General features: G+C 40.8%; 1 protein-coding gene across 1 annotated transcript in view; it reads right to left on the bottom strand.

Moving 5' to 3' along the window:
* LOC131095391 (homer protein homolog 1-like) overlaps positions 1-20,249 on the bottom strand; it is a 70,009-nt gene that overhangs the window by 2,407 nt on the left and 47,353 nt on the right. The window contains exons 3-4 of the mRNA XM_058043084.1: positions 18,732-18,863; positions 10,357-10,449 (exon numbers count right to left, since the gene is read on the bottom strand). Of these exons, the coding sequence (XP_057899067.1) occupies positions 10,357-10,449; positions 18,732-18,863 (225 nt within the window). The remainder of the gene's footprint in view (positions 1-10,356; positions 10,450-18,731; positions 18,864-20,249) is intronic.

Raw genomic sequence — 20,249 nt, forward strand, 5'->3', positions numbered from 1 at the left:
ATCCTAACACAACTCAGCCGCAGCTCCCACTTCAAGTTACCTGCAGGTCAAGGGCCCAAGCGACATGTTAACCCTTTCAGTATTTCAATCCTCCTTTGAGTGAAAGGAACACGATACAAGCATGTAAAAGAACAACATAAAAACATCAAGATCAGTAAAGAAATCAAGTCCCAGATGGGAGGGATGAGGAGATGCCTTAGTCTTGAGACTTAAATCTGAAATAAACAGGGCCAGGAGACTTCTTCTCCTTTTTAATGCCTTTATTAAAAGTGATTAGCTCAGGATTGGGCGGCTCAACGGATCTGCAGCGTCTGTCGTCTCTCCCACGGCGTCTCAGAGGAGGAGAATATGCACAGCTCTATCCACTAGGGGCAGGGTTGGGGGAATCCGGTCCTCGTGGGAGCCTTTATGGCGTGATGTCCCCGTCAGATGTTAGTTCGGTTTGAGTCTCGCTCCCCTCCCAGACCTGGCCTGGGGGATCTCAAAGACAGGGTGAGGAACGATGAAGGTTTCCAGCATCTCTTGCAGGCCCAGCACTCCGCTCCTCACATCCAGACATCACTCCAGTCTCTCAACTCTTAGGTGGCTCGTTGTTTTTGGGGTTTCTCCGTGAGTTTGGAGTCGGGGGTCCCACAAAGCATTCTGGTCTTGGGAGTCACTTTGCATAACGCCTCCCCTCCAGGTCTCTTCTCCTCACTGTTCGGGGAGGTCCCCACCCGTTACTGTCTCAGGAGAAGGGCCATTAACTCGCCCCAGCCAGGGCTTTTACTAATACAAAAACAACCATTAACGACAACGACCCGTAATTACCATAACACAGGCAGCAGCCCAGCAGTAGTGGTAACTTTTTCTCACAAAAAAAAATATTAACCGAATTTTTTTTCATAACAAAATCCTCTTGTAAACTATGGAAAAAAGACTCTTTTTCCCTATAACACATAAAACTATAGGGAGATGAAGAGTTCAAATTAAGATCAAGCAAAGGCCTCCATGTTAAAGTATGCAAATGTTAAAGTAACTGTGATTCCATTGTTATGAACAAAAACTCGGTTAATATTTTTTTATGAGAAAAAGTTTCAAAAAGGCAGCCAGACCACTGGCCCTGCCCAAGTTCTATGTGTTTTGTTATTGTAATCACGGGTCGTTGTCGTTAATGGTTGTTTTTGTATTAGTAAAAGCCCTGGCTGGGGCGAGGTAATGGCCCTTCTCCTGGGTGGGGACCTTGCCCGAAGCTAAGTTGTACCTTTCCCAGAATAGTGAAGACACCTGAGAAGGTGGGGGGGGTTATGCAAAGTGACTCGCAAGACCAGAATGCTTTGTGGGACCCCCATCTCCAAACTCATGGAGAAACCCCAAAAACAACGAGCCACCTAAGAGTTGAGAGACTGGAGTGATGTCTGGACGTGAGGAACCGAGTGCTGAGCCTGCAGAGACGCGGAACACCTTCGGACCCTCTCGCCCTGACCATGGGAGGTGACCCCGGCGCTGAGACCAAGCTGACAGAGTGGGAGGGGCACCATCTTATGGGATCAGGAGACCCAAAAAGGCTCCCAAGAGGATCTGATCCCCAGCTCTGCCCCTGGTGGACAGAGCTGCGCATATCCTCCTCCTCTGAGTCGCCCTGGGAGACGACGGACGCTGCAGACCCGTTGAGCCGCCCAATCCTGAGCTGATCACTTTTTAATAAAGGCATTACACAGGAGAAGAAGTCTCCTGGCCCTGTTTATTTCACCATGAGAAGTTTAAACAGAGAAAAAGATAATACCTTCTCCCGTGCCCCCAGGAGAAGAAGAAAATCTCTATTCCCAGCAATGAAGATGATTTTAAAGATAGATAATGAGAACTTTTACCTTTGAACAGCTCATCTTTAAAACAATACTCCATAAGTTAACATGGCCCATTGACAAGCTCTAAGAAAGCTTATAGAAAATGGGAGGGGTTTCATGATAACAATTTCTCCCTGGCAACTACTAGTTGTGAAAAAACCACGAGAAAACTTTTTTTTTTTCCTCTTGTAGAGAAGTCTCCATAACCTTAACAAGAGGGACTTCTCTCCCTAAGTAAACTGAAGAAAAACTAATTCAGAGGTGACAAACTGACTGGAAATTTTAGGTTTTGTTTCTTTATATTGTCAGTGGACAAAAAAGGTTTTGGGGGGAGAATAAGTGTTCTCAAGAGTTTTTTTTTTAATTCTTATTACTTTTTTCCCTCTTAATTACTGTTAATAAAATTTTCTTTATACCCTTTTAAACTTTTAAGCCTTCTTTACCTTTCTCCTAATCCTATCTCACAGCAGGAAGTGAGTGCATGAGTGATTAACCAGCAGTAAAAACCCACCACACTCATCAGTACATTAGTTAGGAAATCTCAAAATTGAAGAAAACTTAAATCAGAGAACCAAAACCACTACAACTGGAGCACAAGCACAGTCTCTGGAAGGCCAGCAGCTCCTCTTCCCATCTCTTTGACACTGGGTAGAAAACTGAAGAACCGCAATCTCAGAAGAAATTGCAAGTATCTGAAGATGGTCATGATCTTACAAAATATGGGTCTGTTTTTAAGCCTCCACTTGTAGCCTTCAACTAGTTTACAAGGATAAGGCTTTTTAAAGACCAGTACTGAATCTGATCCTATAAGAAATGTTGCCCTTGACTTTGAGAATTGACCAGATGGAAAAACTAAATTCTTTTAAAGAAAATAAGATCTGGCTGCCATTATTTCCTTCCATAAAGCACTGGTGTCGTTTAACCAACAATATTGTTCAACATTCTCATTACACTTGAAATTATATTAATAATTTGCAACACAATTGTCAAAATTTTGCTTTTATTCTTCTATATTTCTCACATAGTGAGAGACATATCTCACTCTACAACTTGAATTACTGAGTAATACAGAGTTTTACAAAAAAAATTTTAATAATGACTTCAAGTTCTATTATTCTACCTGGTTACATCGAACCAAAACCGCCACAATTATATTTAGCATTCCTCAAGTTACACAATGCACATGCACAAGTGTCTTCATTCTGTATCTTATTAAATTCCTACTGATTAAAAAGCAGAAAATAATTAGCTTACACTGATTTATTCCTCAAATAAAAAGTTTTATTTATAATATAAATGTAAATTATTTATTTTATGAATGCAAACTGTTACCTACTTTCAGGAAGAAAGTATTTATTTTATAAACAAAAGTATTACTTAAAGTGTTACTACTTTGGATGTCAAAATTAAATATTTTTACAGAACAATTTTACTGAACTAAAACTGATTTGAATTGAAATTAAAGTGTCAAAGGAGTGCAGATCTGGCAAGATAATCAAGCACATTAATTATTTTACACAAATTATGTGCGTTTGTCTATTATTAATCCTCTGATTTGATAAAGGTTTTTTCACTGCCATTAAATGAAAGGCATTATGAACCCAAGAGTTTCTTTATTTCCTCCTCTTCCCAAACTATGCTAGATGTTCTAAAAAATATATACCACATCTGCACTGTATAAAGGAGCCCTGGCCCTACTAAGTATCCAAGACTGGTGATGCCAAGCAGTATAAGAATGACAGTTGTCTACAACATACAAACTAAGCACAATAAAGGGGAATCAATCAAAAGATGTCTTAAATTTCAAAATCTTATTAAGAAAATGCATGCACTCATAAAATAGTCTCTAAAGTAAAACAAGCAGACTTCACAGCAGAGCTCAAACAACCTCTAATGGTGACTGTAAAAGAAGAGTTCAGACCCTAGGTTCTGAGGCAGTTTATTTCAGCTCAAGTTGGGTGCCTCCAGAGGGATCCCAAACAAAAAATCCCTGGACCTTCACACCCTTACAGTCTGTGCACCTGATCTTCACATGCCTCTTCGTCCTATGGTGATTTGTGGTCTGTGGTCTTCTAACACCTCATTGGATTCTTCCTCCATGTCCATGTGGGCAGGACATTAATTTCGCTAATCTTCCAATTTGGGGAGGCCTTGGGGCCCTTCAGCATCTCAACCCTTTCTTTTTCCTCCCCTGGTCAGCCATTCATGCTGACAGTTCATTTAGAGTTCACCTACGGTAACTTTTAAGCAGGGCCCACTCATGCTAAGCTGTAAGTTACAATTAAACCTACACAACTGATTTCTAATGTTCTATAAGTAAACTTATTTTAATCTCCAACAGTGACTAAATATGGAATAAAAGAAAAGAAAGATTAGGTAATTCAAATACATGAACAAAACAAACCAAAAGAATTACACCTTCTTTTTTTTTATTAAGCATTGTATTGGTTTGTGATTAAGTATTCCATACATTTCCCTGGCATCATTCTTCTTCATTGTGGGATCTCAGCACCTCAGGACTGATGTGCAGAGTGACCGAGACCACCCTTGGGGGGCTCGGGAGTCCTGGAATGTTGCCAGAAGTGTCTGGTGGCTGGACTTTGATCCTACACGGGAGACGACACCTGTATGAGGATAGGAGGATTTCACTGGGGTAAATGGTGAAGGGATAAGTTAATTAGAGTGTAAAACACAGGGTTTAGGATTTCTGTACAGGGGGGTCTGAAGAAGTAAGATGGAGGAATTGGGGCGTGTCCTGTCCTTCTTCTTCTTCTTCTTGGCCTCCATCTTCTGTGGTGATGTTGGCACTTTGGGATTGGTTATTACTAAAAGTGCACTGGTTAATAAGGGTAAAAGGTATTGGGGAAAATTGATAAATATTGTATACGTAATTTTGAGTATAAAGATAGGTGACCGCCCCAGGGGCTCTCAGTGTGCTCATGGCTGGCTTGCTGTGCAGACCTCTGTTGGGCTGAGAGAAAACCTTTTAGATAAACAACTAATAAACACCGAGACCGAGAAAAACCCTGAAGCCTCTTCTCGTCCTTTGAAGCGCGGGCTGTCCAAGGCCACCCCGGGCCTTTCCAGGTCATTGAAACAGCCGAGAAACTGACACTTCATAGACTGGCAATGGCTATAAGACTGCCTGCTAGTGATTCAGATACCATAATGTCTGAAACATTTGTTCCAGTATAGCAATTCACACAATATCCCATTTTTTCTGCAAGGTTCAGAAGTAAATTGAGTACTTCAAAGAAAAAGCTAAAAGATGATAAAACCATGACCATTTTGCCAAAACCAACCCCTTCATTGCACTATAAAAATGTTGTGATACTAAAATTTTTCAGGCAATAGCTATTCTTAATATTATAGGAGTGTGTCAGAACCACAGAAGAAAGAACTGGATTATTTTTATTTATTTGACTACTTTTATTTACTCACCACACGATTTCAAGAATTAACAATGTTCCTAATCTGATATGACCAAGGTCAAAAGTAATAGCTGAAGAAAGATTCTGGCTTAGAAAAAAAAAAAAGAACTGAGGTTCAGACTCCAGTTCTTCAGCTGGTTGTAAGACTGATGGGGTGAGGGTGCAAATCCCACAACTTGCACTATTTAGTTCTGTAGTTGAACCTAATTAACATTAGTTTAAAAATAAAGGAGGAAAAAGGTGGATCACAGTTTTCAGCCTATTGATTCATGCTACTTAGTGAACTCCAGATGAAAGTGTTGCTCTTTCAGTGCATAGGCAAGCCTGTAACTGAAAATAGACAATGGGTGGCTTATCACTGTAAGATGCAGTTTATGACAGGAACAAAAGAATGCATTTTTTTACAGCAGTACTATTAGAAATGTAACACATTTTATGTAAGTTTTAGAAGTATATTTTACAGTTTTTATATGGAGTATCTTCCTACCTATTATTAATTTAATGCAGAATGATATCTACAAGTTCAAGACAGCAGAGGGATTGACACTTGTAGCTAACTCAGCTACTGCTCACCACTCACACACTACCTCCCAATGCCTTTCCTGTCAAAACTTCCTTTAAAAACCAGGTTCCTACAAAGTCTTGACTGGCCACTGAAAATATATCTTCTTCCTCTTTTTCCTTCCCCTCTCTGCAAAGGATCACTACGTAAAAGGGAAAAAAGTAAAATGATTGCGAAAGACAACACTGGAATTACGTGCCCTGCAGCCACTTCTTGGCAGATAATCAAAATAAGAGCAAGTACTCCTTCAAACATCTCTGGAGTCCCACCTTCCCTCCCCAGTACTAAGCACCAGTCTTTCCCCTAGACATAAATTTCTTCAAATAAGCTCCAACTCTATGGAAGTGCTGGAGTCTGTAGTAAAGCCATCACTTCTCATCTTCTCAAAACTCTCTTCTTTCTGGAGAACTAATCAGGAGCATTAATTATGTGAAGACTACTATGCTGATGTGCCAGCACTTCCACTAACTGTATCTTTTGGAATAACACACTAACTTATTAACACAGCTAAGAGCCAACAGATGAAAATTATTGTGGTAATCACATATTCTCTGAACAGAGAGAGACTTAATTCTCTCCCAGGATTTTCCTGAGAAGCTGTGAGGAAGCTCAGAAAAAACAATTCTTATCTTAATCTCTGCACCTGTTGTTGTGCACATGTGGAATGTTTTATGGAGATTGTTTACCAAAGAGGGATTTCTTAATTGGATTCTGGTGATGGTGTTTTGATTAATTGACCAATTGGATCCACGTGTGTATCGGGCTGTCTGGCAAGGGTGAAGGGTTTTTCATCTAGTGTAGTGTAGTGTAGTGTAGTGTAGTATAGTATACTATGGTATAGTATAGTATAGCTTAATAAAGCAATTGATCAGCCTTCTGCAATCATGGAGTCAATGCTTATTATTCCCTGTTCGGGGGCCTGTTGCCACAATAAAGTAAGGCCTGAATATGAAATTATTCCTAAGCATGCAGTAAATAAATTGTAGTTCTCAATGTGTATTATACAATTGTTTGAGATAACATTTCTATAGCTGACAACAGTATAGAATGCTAGGCTTCAAGTACAAAGGAGCATCTGGAAAATAAACAATATTAATAGCTCATATAGATTAAGAAAAAGCTTTAATCCTGGGCAACTGTTAGACAAAAGCATCTTGTCTCTGAATAAATAGCTCAAATTTATGTCCAAACCAAATAAGTCACTCCATTCAACAGTTTCAGATTTAACTTCTGAGTGCAGAATATTAATCATCATATTAAAAGAGAAACAGAGTAGTTGTTCTACCCATAATATTGAGCAACTAGAGGCCTGGCTGAAGCATTTCACTGTTTCTAAAGTCCAAGTGTATACTAGGATATAATACTTCCATTATTTATGTATTTATTAGTGGAAATTATGAGAAGTTTAGAGACAGTCAAGAAAACTAATAAAAAATAATGCCTTATTTTCTCCTGTTATAGTAGAGCAAGCACTTTCCCTTTAAGAGCAAAAGCCAACCTAGTACTTGGGCAAAATGTGTATTAGGAAAACACGAGGTTGGTTCATTTTGCATTCTTGTGGTTTCTACTGACTTCTCTTGGAAATACACCTGATGCAGCTTTCTGGTGGCAATAAATCTATTAATATAGCATCTTGCAAACTGCCTGCCATCCTGGTTCCGTCAAAGACCATGAGCATACTGCAGTGTAAAGTACTCAAGACATGCACTGATTCAATGAATGAAGATGCACTCCTGTTGGAGGTTAGGATTTTTCCCTTTTTTATTTATATCATGGAATTTTTCTCCCATTTTTTGCCCAAGAGATGAAAAAAAGCGAATACTTAAGAGTGACAAAAGATGTAGCCAGGGAATAGAGAAGGGGTGCAGTTTGTTGCTGTCTCTTAGCTGGGGGTTTTCTCTCGGGAAAGGCAGAGATACTGCAAGATTTCGGCTGAGGGGTGAGGAACTGGGCTCAGCTCCTTGCTCTCTCTTAGGTTCGGAGTAGAGACAGGTGCAGTTTTGGTGATGGACTCTTGCTGCCCAGAGGACTCGCTGCCATTGCAAACTTTTTGTCCACCCATTGCATCTCCTTATCGTGGGTGAGCCTTTGCTCATAAGAGCAGCTGTTGAACTGGGACCTTTTCAACACACAACCTCACTGAGAAGGGGACCTTGGTGTGGTAGCTAGGGAAGAGGCGCTGCGGAAGATGTCGCGATGTCACGGAAAGCCAGGACCCTCGGTTCCCCATAGATAAGACCCTCAGGTACTCATAGATAAGAAATTAACATAGGAATGTGGTCCCACTAACAATAGGAATGTTGCCCCACAGAAGCCAGTAACTTTCCATCCCTTACTCAGTACTTTTCCATTCCCTACTAACCATAGGTAAGAAGGACAAACCCCTTTTTTGACGTAGAGACCCCTAAGACTATAAGACCTCATGAGAAGAAGTAATAGACGCCTTTTGACCGTCCACCACATTGGTGTCTGCGTGTGTCATTGGCCCGAACGGCCCTGGAGAGTGGGCTGTCGAGCTGTACCTCAGAACCAGGTCGCCTGCCTTGATCTAGAAGGCAACACCTTGGCCTCCAACCCCCTCTGGAGGAAGCATCTTCCGACTGCTTGTGGAAGCCCATCTGCCACTGCCCAGCCCCACTGTTTTCTGCTGCTGCTGCTTCGGGCTTTTTTGCTACACTTTAACCTGACACTCCGTGTCCACTCGGCATCCCCATGGCTCCTGCTATGGCTTTGGAGTTTCTTCTACACTTTGCTTGCTACCTCAGGTGTGCTCGCCTCTGCTGTTCCAGCCTGCTGCTCCAAGGTCCCTGCTACAGCCCATTTCACCATCCAGACAGGCACTGAGACCAGCTGCCCCTGTGGGTTTGCAAACAAAGCCCCTTTCCTATCTCTTCTGCTGGCTGAGCTGCCATTAACTGTGTGGAGAAGGCAGCCGAGCTCACCCCACAGTGCCCCCTGCAGCCAGGGGGTAATCATTGCACCTGCCCTGCCTGGCCAGGAGCCAATAGCACCCCTGCTGGCTGTGACCATAACTACATCAAAGGGGAAAGTGCTTGACAGCCCAGAGAGGCTGTTATTGGATCTGTTTTTTCCTGTTTCTTGTTGCTGCTGTTGTTGTTGTTGGTTTTTAGCCTTGTTTTTTTAATATATATCTCTCCTATTAAAGATCTGTTATTAATTTTCCTATATCTTTCCCTGAAAGCCCCGTATTTTCAAAGTTATAATAATTTGGAGGGAAGGGGTTCATATTTTCCATTCCAAGGGAGGTTCCCGCATTTCTTGGCAGGCATCTGTCTTTCAAACCAAGACAACTTCCCAGAAAAAAAAAGACTCAGCTGTATGAATCCTACTTAGCTCAGGAACCCCTGCTGTAGTTTTAAAGCTGCTTCATCCTCCAAGAGGAGAAACTATTTTTGTCTTTTCTATTGCTTAAAATAAAGCAAATAGCTACACACACAGACAGAAACGCTGGAGGGGAGGGGCATAAAAGCCTCATTAAATTTATTTTTGCAAATTAATTTCAAAGCATTAATTTTCAAGTAAATTAATTTTAGTCATAACTGATGTACATTTGACTATATTAATTTATTTTCCGGTTAGGTCTTTATTAACTCAGTTAATATTTTGAGATGTTTTTTATAAACTCTTCTGTTACAACATGGCTAAAAATAAAACCCCAGAATCCACGTGTGAGTCTGCCATCTTCCTTCAACACATTTCACAAATGAATACTACAACAGGAGGAAATAAGTAACTATAATTTGCTGGTTTTACTTCATTTTTGTTGTAATGAGTGCATTGCCTGAGATTTCATAGCTACAATAAGAAAAAACATAAAAGGTCTTTACTATATGTCACAGACATCCTTTATGGAAAATACTTTCCTTAGGATTTTTCCTCCTGAGAAGCTGAGAGGCCTCAGGAAGAAAATGTAAACAATAGTTATCTGCTGCTGTGGAATGCAACAGGTGGATCTGTGATTGGTCTCATAGAGTTGTTTCTAATTAATGGCCAATCACAGTCAGCTGGCTTGGACTCTCTGTCCGGGACAGAAGCTTTTGTTATCATTCTTTCTTTTCTTTCTTTTTCTATTCTTAGCCTAGCCTTCTGATGAAACCTTTTCTTCTATGCTTTTACCATAGTGTTAATGTAATATATATCATAAAATAATAAATCAAGCCTTCTGAAACATGGAGTCAGATGCTTGTGTCTTCCCTCATCCAAGAACCCTTGTGAGCACCATCACAACTATAGACTTACATAACTTCACACCATCTTTACTCATATTTTCTGAGGAAAGCTCAAAGAAAGGGATGGGAATAAACAAAAGGACAATTTAATATTAAAGCAAGCCCCTTTGACAGTTTTGCAAAGTATATTAAATGCATTCTTAGACTTCTTGCCACTTCTAGCTGACTGATGAGGGGATTAAACGAAACTGTGAAGTACTCTGTTCTTTTTTAAAACAATGCGTGAAAGATATGGTAATTAGCACAGACTATGAAGTACTAGGCTTGAATCAGGGAATAACACTCACTTGAGAGGTTGTACTTGTTAGCTCCATCTTTTCCTGGGATTTTTCCTTTGCTAGTCCTGCAGCGCCTTTGAATTCCTGAAATTTTTCTGCAAACTGAAGGTATAAGTTTAAAAAAAAGGGGAAAAGAGAAAAAGTAGTGGGCAAGTAGTTATACTACATGCAGAACAGAATGCTGTACTTAATATTTTACAAAGTCAGATTCTCTCAGTAGAATTTTTAATTTTTTTATCCTTGTTAGATTTTTATTTAGGACAGCTACACAGTGACATACCTTTCAGACAATGTACTCTGTTTATATGACAGGAAATTCATGATGCAACAAAGTTTAATTTGTTGCTGATGTTATAAATTGAGCCGACAATATGCCAAGTAAAACCAATTGAGAATTTATTAATTACAGCGGGCAAGGCAATAAGCAAATCAGCACTGGGCGACAGGGGAGTCTCCGCTCCGCCACCGTCACACTCTTCTGATTTTCCGTGGAATTCTTATACAGTCCTGTTTCCGGGTTGATGTGGTATTCTTCTTTTGTGTTTAGGTGGTCATAGTCCACCTCCCGGGGTCTGAAGATGAAGGTTGGTAATTTTCCTTTGTCTGATTCCTGGAATTTTAGGCTCAATCTGCTGAGTTCCTGGAATCCTAGGTTTACTGAGCGCATAAGCTGATACTGTGTTATCAATCATAGCAAACCCTCCCACCCATATTAACAATTTACTAAACAGATAAACAAATGTTTGTGAAACCTATTGTCTTTTGGTTTCATCTTCCTTATCCTTTAAAGTCTGGAAATTTACTTAAACAAACTAGAGGTGTTGCAACAGTCTTACTGGAATAACTTTGTCAGCTTTGATGAACAAACTTAAAGTTTTAACCCATTACAGCTGATAGTGTTAAAAAAACCACCTCATATATGGCATACAATCATGATAAGCTGCCTTGCACAGCTACTTTCAGATTCAGGTTATACTGTTTTCTTGACAACAAATGATCTGGTTCTGAAAGCCACCATGGTCACTATTAGCCTAGCGCCTTCAGTGGACTTCATTTTTTCATGACTGAAACAATACCAATTTCTTCCCAAAATTTTACAGCATTTATCATTTTGGTAGCTAATTTAGAAAGCAGCAGTAGGAATATTGAGTCAAGTTCATTTCTTGATTGTTCATAGACATGAATCAAGTTAACAAATTCATTGTAGTAAGCCCTCAAATATACCAAACACTAAAGTCAAGAATTTCACACTGAACTGCCATATGAAGCATGATTTCTCTGCTACATATACATCTTAGACAAAATAGCTAAAGCAGCAATTTAGAAATACATGCTGTCATGGTTTTGCATGGGAGACATTTAGGGAAGTGATGCAAAGCTTCCAGCCACTGAAAAGCTGGACATGCCTCTGTGAAAAATACTTGTTAAAGATGAAAGAAACCCGGGAACAACTTCTTTTCCTTCTGGTCTGGGAACAGGTAACAAGGCCAGCCCAGCCCATCTCGGCTGGGCTGGGCCAGGCCGGGCCGGCTCTGCCCTCTGCTGCAGGGCCGGGACCCTCTCTGGGGAGCCTGCTGAGCCCTGTCCCGGCCGGGCCAGGCCCCAGCAGTGGCCAGGCAGGGAGTGGGGAGGCTGTGAGGGGCCCTGGCTGTAATGGGTTAAAACTTTAAGTTTGTTCATCAAAGCTGACAAAGTTATTCCAGTAAGACTGTTGCACCACCTCTAGTTGTTTGCTTAAGTAAATTTCCAGACTTAAAAGGATAAGGAAGGTGAAACCAAAGACAATAGGTTTCACAAACATTTGTTTATCTGTTTAGTAAACTGTTAATATGGGTGGGGGGGTTTGCTATGATTGATAGCACAGTATCAGCTTATCCGCTCAGAAAACCTAAGATTCCAGGAACTCAGCAGATTGAGCCTAAAATTCCAGGAATCAGACAAAGGAAAATACCAATCTTCATCTTCAGACCTCCGGGGGGGTGGACTATGACCACCTAGACACAAAAGAAGAATACGCAGAGTACTACACATCAACCCGGAAATAGGACTGTATAAGAACTCCACGGAAATATCAGAAGAGTGCGGCAGTGTTAGAGCGGAGACTCTCCTGTCGCCCAGCGCGCCCGGGGCACTGACTTTGCCTATTATCGCTTGCTGTATCAATTAATAAATTTCATTTTATTTGGACTTATTAGTTGGTGATTAATTCCTTACTGCAACTAACCTATAACACTGGCTTTTAACATCTTGCCACTAGGATCCCCTGCCCCCAGCGCGGCCACCGCACGAGAACATGCAGCTCAGGCCAGAGGAAGCCTTGCAGCCCACACAGAGTGGCCCTGCGGCTGGAATTGAATGCAGCAAAAAACGAAGACCAGCCATGCAGCTGATCCTGACACAGCCTCAGCTGCAGTTCCCTCTGAAAGCACCAAAAGCACCCCACCGAGAGACCATCTGCAGGCCGGGGTGAGATGTTAACTCTTTCAGTGCTTCAATACTCCCTCGAGTGAAAGGAACAAGATGCAAGCATGTAAAGGAGCAACATGAAGACATCAAGGTCAGTGAAGTCAAGTCCCAGATGGAAGCGAGGAGGAGATGCCTTAATCTTGGGACTGAAAATCCTCTTGTAATAGCTATGGAGAGAGACTCTTTTTCCCTGTAACACATGGAAGCCACGGGGAGATGAAGGGTTCAATTTGATATTGAGCAAAGGCCTCTATGCCAAAGTAAGCAGATGTTAAAGTAGCTGTGATCCTATGGGAAGCTTGAACAGAGAAAGAGAGAAGAGTGGTCCTGTGCCCCCAGGAAGAGAAGGGCCTCTGTTCCCAGGGATGAAGATGATTTTAGAGATAGATAATGAGAAGCGTTGCCTTTGAACAGCTCATCTTTAAAACAGTACCCCATAAGTTGACATGGCCCATGAACACAGCTTTGGGAAAAGCTTGTGGAAAATGGGAAGGACTTCACGATTGTAGATTTCCACAGACGGCTGCTATTCATGAGAGAGCTACGAGAGAACTTTTTTTCCTCGTGGAGAAGTCTCCATAACCTTAACGAGAGGGACTTCTCTCCCTAAGTAAACTGAAGAAAGACTATTTTAGAGGTGGTAAACTGACTGAAATTTTATGTTTTGCTTCTTTACATTGTCAGTGGGAAAGAAAAGGTTGTGGGGGAAGGAAGAGTATTCTGAAGGTTTTGTTCTGATTCTTATTACTCTTTCTTTAGTTACTGTTAATAATTTTTTCGTATACCCTTTCAAAGTTTTGAGCATGCTTTGCCTTTCTCCTAATCCCATCTCTCAGCAGGAAGCGAGTGCATTGGCCAGGAAATCTCAAAATTGACGAAATCTCAAATTGGCGAACCAAAACCTCTATAAATGCACTCTTAAAACTGATAAATTAAATCAATGTATTAAGAAGAGGGCCTGGGTTCTCTGGCTAGAGAAAAATTTGGCTTCACAGATCTCAGCTTCACACTACACTAACTGCTATAGTAACTAAACATTCATTTTGGCTTCTACTGCTTTTATATATACCATGATCTTATTATGATCAACTCAAGACTGAAATTATCCTGCAAAAACATTGGAAACTTCACCAACACCTTCTAAACCTCTTCAGCAGCAGCATACAAAGAAATTAGTTTGCGCTGCATGTATTCAAAACAGATGAAGGCTATCTTTGTGTGACTCAATATCCTCAACTAATTTTCAATCAGAACTTCACTTGCTATTCAAGATCTAAAAAACATAATTGTCTTTAAAGTACTTCTCCTGGTAGGCTACTAGTTTTTGAGGAAGTATCATTTCTAACCACTGGTATCCTATATTTCGTCTGTAAGGTTATTTAAAAGCACGTTTCCTAAACATAGGGGACAAAATATACCATCCAGAAACTCTAATTAAGTTATCAAGAAAAGTCTCAAAACAGATAATAGAATTGGCCACAGATTACCAGAACTGGATGATACTGAGGCAGAGTGGAAATTTTCCAGGGTAGAAATCCATTTTGATTTAGGTGAAATGTACATCTTTGAGTTAAGTATGTAGCTTGCTGTTTAGTCTGACTGCCTGTTCTTGCGAAAAGCCTGTGCTTGGAAGGACTGCTTCAGCCAAAGGACAAGAGATAAGGAGGGAAGAGGGGGGCAGACAGAACAGGGCAACCTGACCCAGGAGTTCTTTCTGAAGAATTAGTGGCAAGTGTCACACAAAATCAGTGGAATGAATATGTTTGAACCTATTGTAAAATTGCATGCGATATGTATTTGAGAGGGAGATAAAAGGAGATCTGGACTTCCCAGAGGTACACATGTCATTTTAGGGGGACGATTCCCACATGCGCCCAGCGCTGTAATAAACATACCGGCTTTACAACTTTCACAAAAGTTGTGGAGTTTTGCTTATCTCCGCAAAACAATACTTATTTAAGAGTTGTAGATAGACCACAAAATCTAATGTATAACCTATTATTTAAATCAGCTTTAGGACCAGATGATTGGTAAGTGAGCAAACATGATGCTAAGATTTAGAACGGTTGAAGACATAGAAGGCAGTAAATAGGATCTTCTGTATCACAGTAGTAGAAACAGTTAAAAAAAATTATCAGTGTATTGGGTTTTCATGGCCAGGTTTTCAAAGCCAATGTCAGATGGCTCCAGGACAGACTCAGAGATGGCCAGAGCCAAGTCAATCAGAAGTTATGGTTACGCTTCTGTGATAACATATTTAAGAATGTAAAAATGTTATTGCATGGAGGTAATTGCACTCAAAGAAGAGAGGACTGAGAATATGTGAGATGAACTCTGCAGACACCAAGGTCAGTGGAGGAGCAGGAGGAGATGCTCTAGGTACTAGAGCTGAGATTTCCCTGCAGCCCGTGGTGAAGACCATGGTGAAGCAGCTGTGCTGCTGCAGCCCATGGAGGACCATGGGGATTCAGAGATCCATCTGCAGCCTGTGGAAGAGATCCATGCTGGAGCAGGTGGATGCCTGAGAGAGGGCTGTGAACCTGTGGGAAGCCTACACTGGAGCAGACTCCTGGACAGGAACCTGCGGGCCCATAGAGAGAGGAGTCTACACTGGAGCAGTTTTCCTGGTAGGACTTGTGAGCCAGTTGGGAGACCCATGCTGGAGCAGGCTGTGCCTGAAGGACTGCACCTCATGGAAGAGGAACTCACATTAGAGCAGTATGTGAAGAACTGTAGCCCATGGGAAAGACTCATGCTGGAGCAGTGGGATGGACTCACGTTGGAGAACTTCATGGAGAACTGTCTCCTGTGGGAGGGACCCCATGATGCAATAGGGGAAGGACTCCTCTCCCTGAGCAATGGCAGAAACCACAGGTGATGAAGCGGCCATAATGCTCATTCCTTGTCTCCCTGCGCTGCTGGCGTAGGAGGTAGAGCTGGGAAGGAGGGAGGGGTGGGTGGAAGGTGTTTTCAAGGGTCTTATTTTACTTCTCATTATCCTGCTCTGATTTTGTTAGCAATAAATTCAAGTAATATCTCTAAGCTGAGCCTGTTTTGCCTGTGGTGGTATTTGATAAGTGATTTCTCCTGGTCCTTATTTCACTCAACTCATGAACCCTTGGTTATATTTTCTCTCCTCTGTCCAATTGCAGAGGGGAGTGAGTGAGTGGCTTTGGTGGTTGTCTGGCAGCTAGCCAGGGTCAAATCACCACAAATAGACAGATAAATAGATAACATTCAAAGAAAGAGCTAACAAGTCTAATGTAGTGGAAATATTAAAAAAATTACGATAATTACTTGAGGCAATCTGTAGCAAATCCCATGGGAATAGGAAAAGCTCCTTGGAGAATTGAACAATAGGAATGCTGAGGCAGCAAAGAAATCCCTGTCTCTCCAACCCCCTGACCTATAATCTATCTCTGTAACCCTATATGGCAATGTTACCCCTAAATCTTTGCTATTGGCTAATCATGGATATTCCTAAAAACACTTACCATTGGTTAAGCTTGGATTCTAGCCAAACCTATATAAAGGGCATACTGTACCCCCATTAGTTAGAAGAAGAGCTGAGACCCTTCACAGACCATCCCAATAAATCATCTCTGTGGAACCAGCCAATGTCTACTTCTCCTCTCTGTCTGCTGCAGCCTCAGCCCTGGGCACCCCTACCTAGCAAGCACAGCTGAAATCCTAAAGAGCTTGCAATCACTATAAGAGCTGAATATCACCATGCTTGCTAGAGGATAGCCCTGCGGCATTGGCCTGAGCTGAGCTTCGGGCACCCGGTCCTCTAAGGGGACTGAGCTCCTGAGCAGCTTTGCATGATAATAAGGCCAAAATACAAGGCTTTATTAGCAATCTCTTGATAAAATTACTAAATAATGATGATATCTCATTATATGAAAGGAAGGGTTCTCTGGAGGATTAAAAATTTAAGGAAAAGGTGAAAAATTGTGGAGGGAGCCTACAGGAGGATCTCACTAGCACCTGTGCTAGTCCTTTTGGCACAGAGGTGTTACCAACTGTTGTATTGCACTAAATAGTTTATTTAGTTGTTGTTTTTGCACTGAGTATTTGGTAATTTGCACTGATCACATGGACATGGTTTGTTCCATTCTCCCCTTTCCCCCCTCCCCCCCCCCCCACTCCAAAGCCCCATGGTGGTGGTCTCTTCCTGATTTACTCCTCTCCTTGCCCCTCCCCTCACTTGTATCCCATTGGCTGTGGTCCCTGTCCTCTGCCCCCCGTTCCCCCGGATTTAAAATCTCCTGGGACAAGACCCTCGCCCTCTTCTTCTCCTTTGCTCTTTCCCGTCTTGAACCCCCTGGAGTAATTCCACAATAAAGTTGTGGGATTTTTGGTCCCAAAGAGAAGAGTGCCTCTAGTCTTTTACTTTTGTCCTTGTAAAGGCTGCAAGGGGCCAGGGGTCCAGAGCTAGCCGGATTGGACCCTCAAAGGCCCCAGAGAGATTAGAGAGATTAGCCTTTACAACCAACCTCTCATTGGCCCAGTTTTGGCCAGCAGCATGTCCATCTTCAGAGTCATCAGCCATTGGCTCCGCCGGACATGGTGGAAGCTTCCAGTATTCCAGTAGCTTCTCACAGGACCCATCTTTGTATCCCTCTCCCTAACCGCCCCCCCCCCCCTTCCCCGCTACCAAAAACCAGGCTGTGCCAAACCAATAGACATACACATCAATTTAAATAAATGACAAAATTTCTGGGTTCACTAAAGCAATGACATGCACAAATGCACATGCATATACTCAATATCACTCAGAATTTCTTCTGTGTGCGATGCTTCTTAGAAATCAAAGCAATTGGATTATAAAAGGAAGAAGTCATACAAGTATATCATGCTGTCCAAATAAAGCCGATTTACTGATTCCTTTATTAATGGTTTTCTGACAGGCCCATTCTCATCCTTAGACAATAACAATTACTTTCTCAAAAGGGCCAGTATGATATTTTTTTTGTTTATTTAAGGCTTTTTAATAAAAAGCCAATCATTATTCTTTACTCAAACATTTATTATACATTCATTTTTATTGCATTTGTGTTTCCAGATCTTTTGTGTATTTCAAAGATGAAAATTCTCTGCTTAATTTAGAAACATGTTTTCAAACTGAAAATGGATTCCTCATCTGGAGAAAAACAACACTGATTTTTGCAGGTTCTTGGACTCATCTACCAAAGTGCTATCAATAACAATAGGGATTGTAGAAAGGGTGCTCACAGTGAACCCTACCATGACTTTCAGTAAAAGGAGTTACTGCTTTCCTTGGATTAAGGTGGACTTCCCTACTGCACAAGCAGACCAGAAAAAAACTCATAGGGAACTGAGTTTCCTTAGTAAAACTGTCAACATTTGTACTCCAACAAGAAAATGTAGTTTTCTTTTACACTGAATATTTTTCCCACTAGTTTTACTTTAAGCTTGCACATGTTGTAATATCTGTAATTTGATGAACTACACAGCAAAAAAGTGAAAGTGAATGCAGCTTAAAAGACAAAAATGCATTGGAAAACGATCAGCAATTGTTTTCTAGGAGATCTAAACATGGAAGAAACACTACATACTCTACTCCTTTAAATTCTATAGTGAAAAACTGTAATGAAAGAACAACTTTAAGGAAGAGAAACTTAAAAAACCTAACAAGTGAATACTGGGAAAGAATTAACATCATACACTCTGATAACTTGAATATCCCTACACTCCTCAATAAGTTAAAAGAAAATTCATAGGCAACAAAGTGTTATAACAATTTTGTCTTGTCTTTTTACATTGTAAGAATGGATACAGAACATTGATTGTAAACTATTTTCAAACAATAGTAGTGAGCAGAGTCTAGTTACAACCAGCAAAGGTATTTGATTCTTAAGTTGTTTGGCCAAATAGTTGTTATTGGTCATACTTACTTTTGAAAGGTGATGTTCAGATGAAAATCCCAAACCGTAGACTGTATTTGCTCTGCTGTCTGCCCATTGGCCAAACTTCTGGGATGTTTTTGCAAATGTCATGTTGGGGATGATAGTGCTATTTATTATTGCCTGAAAAAAATGGAATGGTGGTAAAAAAAGGGGCTCTGTGGTTTTGATTTTTTAAAAAGTTTTCTCAATAATTAAAAATGACTATTATAGACAAGTATCTGTGTACACTGAGACAAATTTGCAAATAGAGAACAATTTCTAATTCAATTACAGCTAAAATTATAAAGCATATACTGGCATACATTCTTTAAAAGGAGCAAAAGGAGAGGGGCATCTGTTTGCAATTGCAAGTAGTCATTGAATAGACAGCAAATCTAAAAAAAGACCTTTAAAGCATCCATATAGGCTAATAAGATCAGAATAGAAGAACTAGTGAGGTTATCTTGTCTCACAAGTGGATTTCTTCATTCCCTAAAGCAATGCCTCTCAAGATCTATTGTAAGTTCCACAGTTGCATTACCCCTGTTGCATATGCAATACTCACTGGAAAACATGCAATAAAACAAGAAGCGCAATTTATTTTTAAGCTTTTGTATTGCACAAACCTGCTTTATAAGGACACATATGGGTTTCATTTAACAAAAAAATTATTGCCATTACAGTTATAACCAGCCAACATGAACAAGAAAGACTAGCCACAAAACCCAATATATGTATTGGAAGTGAAATGCGGGCATGCTTTCTCATCTGTCTGGTGCTACTAAGAGTTTCAGTCACATTTGTTAAATAATTCACAGCCCTTTTAATAAAACACTGATTAATAGGTGCTTTGTAAAACCCATGCGAAAGAGAATGTCCTTAAAACTTCCCAGAAAATAGCATACACTGTGAACACAACAGTTCATGAAGAACATTTCTTACATGCTGTTGTGATTTAACCCCAGCCATCATACTAAGTACCACAGTTCCTTGTTCTTCATCTCCCCCCCTCTCCACCACCCTGGTGGGATGGAGAAGAAAATCAGAAAAAGGTAAAACCCATGAGTCAAAATAGAAACAGTGCAAAAAATTGAAACAAAATACTTTAATTTTACTACGACTAATGATAATAGTAATAGGTGAGTTATGAGATGGTTGGCTCTCACAGTTAAGGGGTGAATAATATATATACATCAAGAGAAGTTTTGTAGATGTGTAGTTGTGGCAGCAGTTCTCTGGCCACAGAGAGCAACACATAACATTCCCAGGCATCGTCCTGGGGAAGGCTGTGAGAAGATCAGAGAAAAGAATGATAAACAATTCTTATCTTAGCTTGCTGCACCTGTTGTTGTGAACATGTAGAATGTGTTATGGAGATTTGTTTACCAAAGGGTGGTATCTTAATTGGCCAATGGTGATGATGTTTAGATTGAAGGGCCAATTGGGTCCGCCTGTATCATGACTGTCTGTATGGGTGATGGGTTTCTTAATAAGTATAGTATACTAAAGTGATTGAGAGGAAAGGTG

Source organism: Melospiza georgiana, chromosome W (assembly GCF_028018845.1).
Source record: "Melospiza georgiana isolate bMelGeo1 chromosome W, bMelGeo1.pri, whole genome shotgun sequence".
Classification (NCBI taxonomy): Eukaryota; Metazoa; Chordata; class Aves; order Passeriformes; family Passerellidae; genus Melospiza; species Melospiza georgiana.